Below are 4,211 nucleotides of genomic sequence, written 5' to 3'. Positions count from 1 at the left end.
TGTGTGTGTGTGTGTGTGTGTGTGTGTGTGTGTGTGTGTGTGTGCTATGATGCAGTTTACTTGGCATCAAAGGTTTTTCAAAGGTATTTTGAATCTGAAAAGAGCTTCACTGAGTGAGTAGTGTTAGGAGCTCAGCAGACAGTTTCACTTTCACTTTCACCCGTTTGCTTTGTTACTGCCGAGAGCCTGCAGAAGTCATGGGCGGGATGTGTAGGGAGGGGGTGCGCTCTGCCATGAGGAAGTTTGGCTTAAAGACGCATCCTAGAGGTGTTTCTGGTACCAAAAGGCATTTCTGGTCCCTACCTTGCTCCTCAGCATGGCTTCCTAAAAACGCTGCAGGATTTCTCAAACATGCATGAATGAGTCAAAGCAAGACTTTGGGCATGTTTTTTTTATGAGAGTATAACATTATAACATGATATAAAACTCAAAAAAGTTGATTTTACACGATATTGCCCCTTTAATTCAAATACACTTAATCATTTAAATGAGGGGAAATAAATTGTGCAGATTTTGGCTGTCTCAGTTCAGAGGCTGGTTACGTTATTGCGCCACGTCGTAGACACATTTTGTAGACTCCTCATGCGTTCCACAAAACCTCAAAGCATAGGCTGCATCTGCGTATCCTTACAATATCCCAGCACTCRTTACACCTTCAGCAAGCTAAACAGGAAAACAAAAACTGTGGGAGTTTGGAAATTCATCACAGACTGAAAAATTTGTTCAGTAACTTAGCTAATGAGATTTTTTTGCTGCAATGAGATGTAAAATAAAATGCAGTTACAAGTACTGATACTGGAGCTAAACCCAGGTTATTAATGAATTAATCGTGCAACTCATAAATGTCACTTTGGTCATGTTTGTCTCTTTCAGAGTGTAGCTGTTTTCACCCCCCTGATTGTAATTCTGGTTTTCACCGTGTTGAATAAATCGGAGCATGGAGAGCTAAAAGAAGCCTCTTTGGGTGAGAAGCAAACATATCTACTCAGGTTTCTGATGAAGCTGTCAGTGAGCGTTTTGACTGTTTTTCATGATTCAGTTGTGTTTCTCCTCCTGTCCTCCAGCTGTGACTCTGACTCTGGTGCTCAATGGAGTTTTCACCAACGTCATCAAACTTGTAGTGGGCAGGTAAACAGGGACTACTGAGCGTCGTTAAAACGTTTTAGCCTCTGTTGCAGAGTATGAAGCCTAAACATGTTCCCTGTGTTTCCTCTTTTCTTTTTCTTTTTTCTTTTTTTTTTTTTCTTTTTCCTTCAGGCCGAGGCCAGACTTCTTCTACCGCTGTTTCCCTGACGGTCAGATGAACTTGGAGCTGCGCTGCAGCGGTGACCCAGATGCTGTCATGGAGGGAAGAAAGAGCTTTCCCAGCGGGCACTCTTCCTGTAAGAGGCATTTTGTTCACGTGTTTATATGGATGAAAACATTTCTATTAAATAGATCTACATACTGTATGTGCAGTTTTACCTTCAGGGGCTTTTATTTTGAAACTGTAGAAATCTTCTGACTTCTCCAGGTCTATAAAAACTCTGATCACTTTTCTCTTTTTATTCTATCTCAGTTGCTTTTGCAGGTCTGGGTTTCACGGCTCTGTATGTTGGAGGAAAGCTGCGCTGCTTCAGTGCGGCGGGTCAGGGCAAAGCGTGGCGGCTGTGTGCCTTCCTCACCCCTCTCCTCATCGCAGCTGTGATTGCCCTGTCCAGAACCTGCGACTACAAACACCACTGGCAAGGTGGGTGTTTAAAAACCCTGCTCAGATTTGAACAATGAAAAAAGAAAAGTATTTATTTGTTAAAATATGCTGAACATAATGTCTGCTGAAGCCCAGTTCCTCCTTTTCAGATTGTTTTGTTTGTAAATAAATGGAATGAAAGAATCAGTCCTGGACTGATGACATAAAAATGAGGGAAATAATACAAAGTATTAAAAAAACAACAACTACAGAACATGTTAATTAAAAAAAAAGTTAAAGCAGTTATGTAACAGAAATAGTTTGTCCTTATTCAACTGAATTTCAAATTTGAGGTTAGGAGTCACTTTCTTTGTAAATCAAACTGCAAAACTTGATCTATTTTTAATTAAACATGTTAAATTTACTTTTCTGTTCAGAATTACGCCATTAAAGYCAGTTGCTTGATGTAACTTTTTAACTTTGCAAGGCAGAGATTTAGTAGACGCTTTGTGTTTTTGTGTTTTTGGATTATGCATTGATGAGACAAAGCAGGCTATTTTTAAAATGAGCCTCAAAAATTTGAGCAATGTTTTAACTTATTATCAAAGTACCTGTGACGTGCATATCCTTCAAGTACAAAAACGAAAAAAAAAATCTTTATACTTAAGAAACTTGGATGATACACATGATTTTACTCATTTTGTCACACAACTGGCCTATTTTCTTTTGGATTTGGCTCAGCCAATGAGAAACAGGAAGTGACATCAAAGGGGAACTCATTAATAAAATAAACTCTCTGGTCTTTGTTTATTAAAACTGTGTCATTTAAACTTTAACTCTTCATCATGCATGTTTGATAGTGACTCATTAATCTAAAGAAACATCAGATTCTTCTTTACTGTCTGTGTTATGAGCTGTTGTAACAAAGCTCTGTTTACATGCAGACATTCCCCTTTGACATCACTTCCTGTTTCTTCACGTGCAAATATCTCAGCTGTTCATCTCAGGGGCGTGAAATTTGTTTTGCAATATCTTATCAATGTTGTGTTTTAAAAAAAACGCATTCATATTTATTACAAAAAATTTAATGTCACAGGCTCTTTAAGCAATAAATTTTTAACCTAAGTAGCAAATAAAGTCACATCCATTTACCCCACAGGAAACATTTTAATCTCACATTGTGTGGTCATTTCTCTGTAGATTAAATTGTAAAACATTAAYAAAAACAGGAAGGAAAAGAAGCCAAATAATCTAAACAAACATTCACAAACWGTTGAGCTCTTTCATGGGAACCTTGATTTACGTCCTCTCTGTCCTCTGTGTAGATGTACTGGTCGGGTCTCTGCTGGGTCTCACCATCGCCTGGCTCTGCTACAGGCAGCACTTCCCTCCCCTTCAGGATCCGGACTCCCACAGACCCCTCCGTCACAGAGAGACGGTCCCCTCTGCGCAGGAGCGTAAATTGGCCAACTCCAACTTTCTCCTGCCCCTGTAGAGCAGCTGTCACTGGATTATCCTCCCTTTAGGTGTCACAAATGGGTTATATGGTGATCTGTGTAAATTAAGGTTTGGTTAAACTGGACTTCATTACAATCTATCAGTTGTTTAAAACTATTGTGGGATTTTTTTTAATATATATTTGCATTAGGAAATGAACTTGTTCAAACCTTAAGATGTCATACTGGGTAAATTTGATATATCTGTTACATGTGATTGTTTGTAAACTTGCAACTTTTTAAACAAACGGAGTTTAAACTTTAGTGCAGAAACCAGGAAACTGAATTTAACTTGTTTGCATGAATGCCTATTCTTGATATTATGGTACAGTGAGCAAGACAGAAGCTCAAAAAAATGAGCTTGTTAGCAACACAAAGTTTGTTTTTCTTTGTGTTTTTTGGAGCAGGTTGTAGTGTGTGAAAGAAGCACACCTCAGAAAATCTTTTGATAAGGATTATCTGTTCCAGGAAAATAAAATCACATTTTGAGTCTTAGCACATTTAAAGGAGACAAAATGATCTAAAATAAGGAAACTTTAGAGATATTCTCTATTTTGCTTGCGGTAAAAATTGATACAGATTATTTATGTATAATGGGTGGAGTATGAAGTTGAACAGTTTGCCAGCGTGCGCATTGCTATTATAACATTAGTTTAATCATTTTGGTAAAGAACAACCTAAAAAAAAAAACAACAAAAAAATGTTTAACCAGTTCAGTGCATTCATCACAGAATTTAATGATGCTTCAGCCACAAAAACCTTTTAAAGTTTCAGATTTGAGTTTGTTTTTTGTAAAACAAACTCATCAAATGCCACTTTATCAGCTGTTTTTTTGTTTAAATCTTCATGTCTTCCTATGATATGTTCAGATTTTTATTTTTATTCATATTTTTTTAAATATCTGCTTATGTGTGGCCAATTCTTTGTAAAACATTCAAATGTAGCAGTGCCCCTTTTTGCTTCTTATAGTTCTTCTTGTTCCTGCTGTACTTTAAATCTGACTCTAATCTCTGCTGCAGTTGAACGTTACATATTATCATGAGTTT

At 37.4% G+C, this 4,211-nt stretch overlaps 1 protein-coding gene across 2 annotated transcripts in view; it reads left to right on the top strand.

Moving 5' to 3' along the window:
* Nucleotides 1-3,452, top strand: part of plpp5 (phospholipid phosphatase 5) — a 7,218-nt gene extending 3,766 nt beyond the window's left edge. For both annotated transcript variants that reach the window (XM_014002565.1, XM_014002566.1), the window contains exons 4-8: nt 874-964; nt 1,065-1,128; nt 1,258-1,382; nt 1,559-1,729; nt 2,995-3,452. In XM_014002565.1, the coding sequence (XP_013858019.1) occupies nt 874-964; nt 1,065-1,128; nt 1,258-1,382; nt 1,559-1,729; nt 2,995-3,164 (621 nt within the window). In that variant the 3' untranslated portion in view covers nt 3,165-3,452. The remainder of the gene's footprint in view (nt 1-873; nt 965-1,064; nt 1,129-1,257; nt 1,383-1,558; nt 1,730-2,994) is intronic.
* Nucleotides 3,453-4,211: the final 759 nt, after the last annotated feature.

This window comes from Austrofundulus limnaeus, unplaced genomic scaffold, assembly GCF_001266775.1.
Source record: "Austrofundulus limnaeus strain Quisiro unplaced genomic scaffold, Austrofundulus_limnaeus-1.0 Scaffold14, whole genome shotgun sequence".
Lineage (NCBI taxonomy): Eukaryota > Metazoa > Chordata > Actinopteri > Cyprinodontiformes > Rivulidae > Austrofundulus > Austrofundulus limnaeus.
This window is presented reverse-complemented; position numbering and strand designations above follow the sequence as displayed.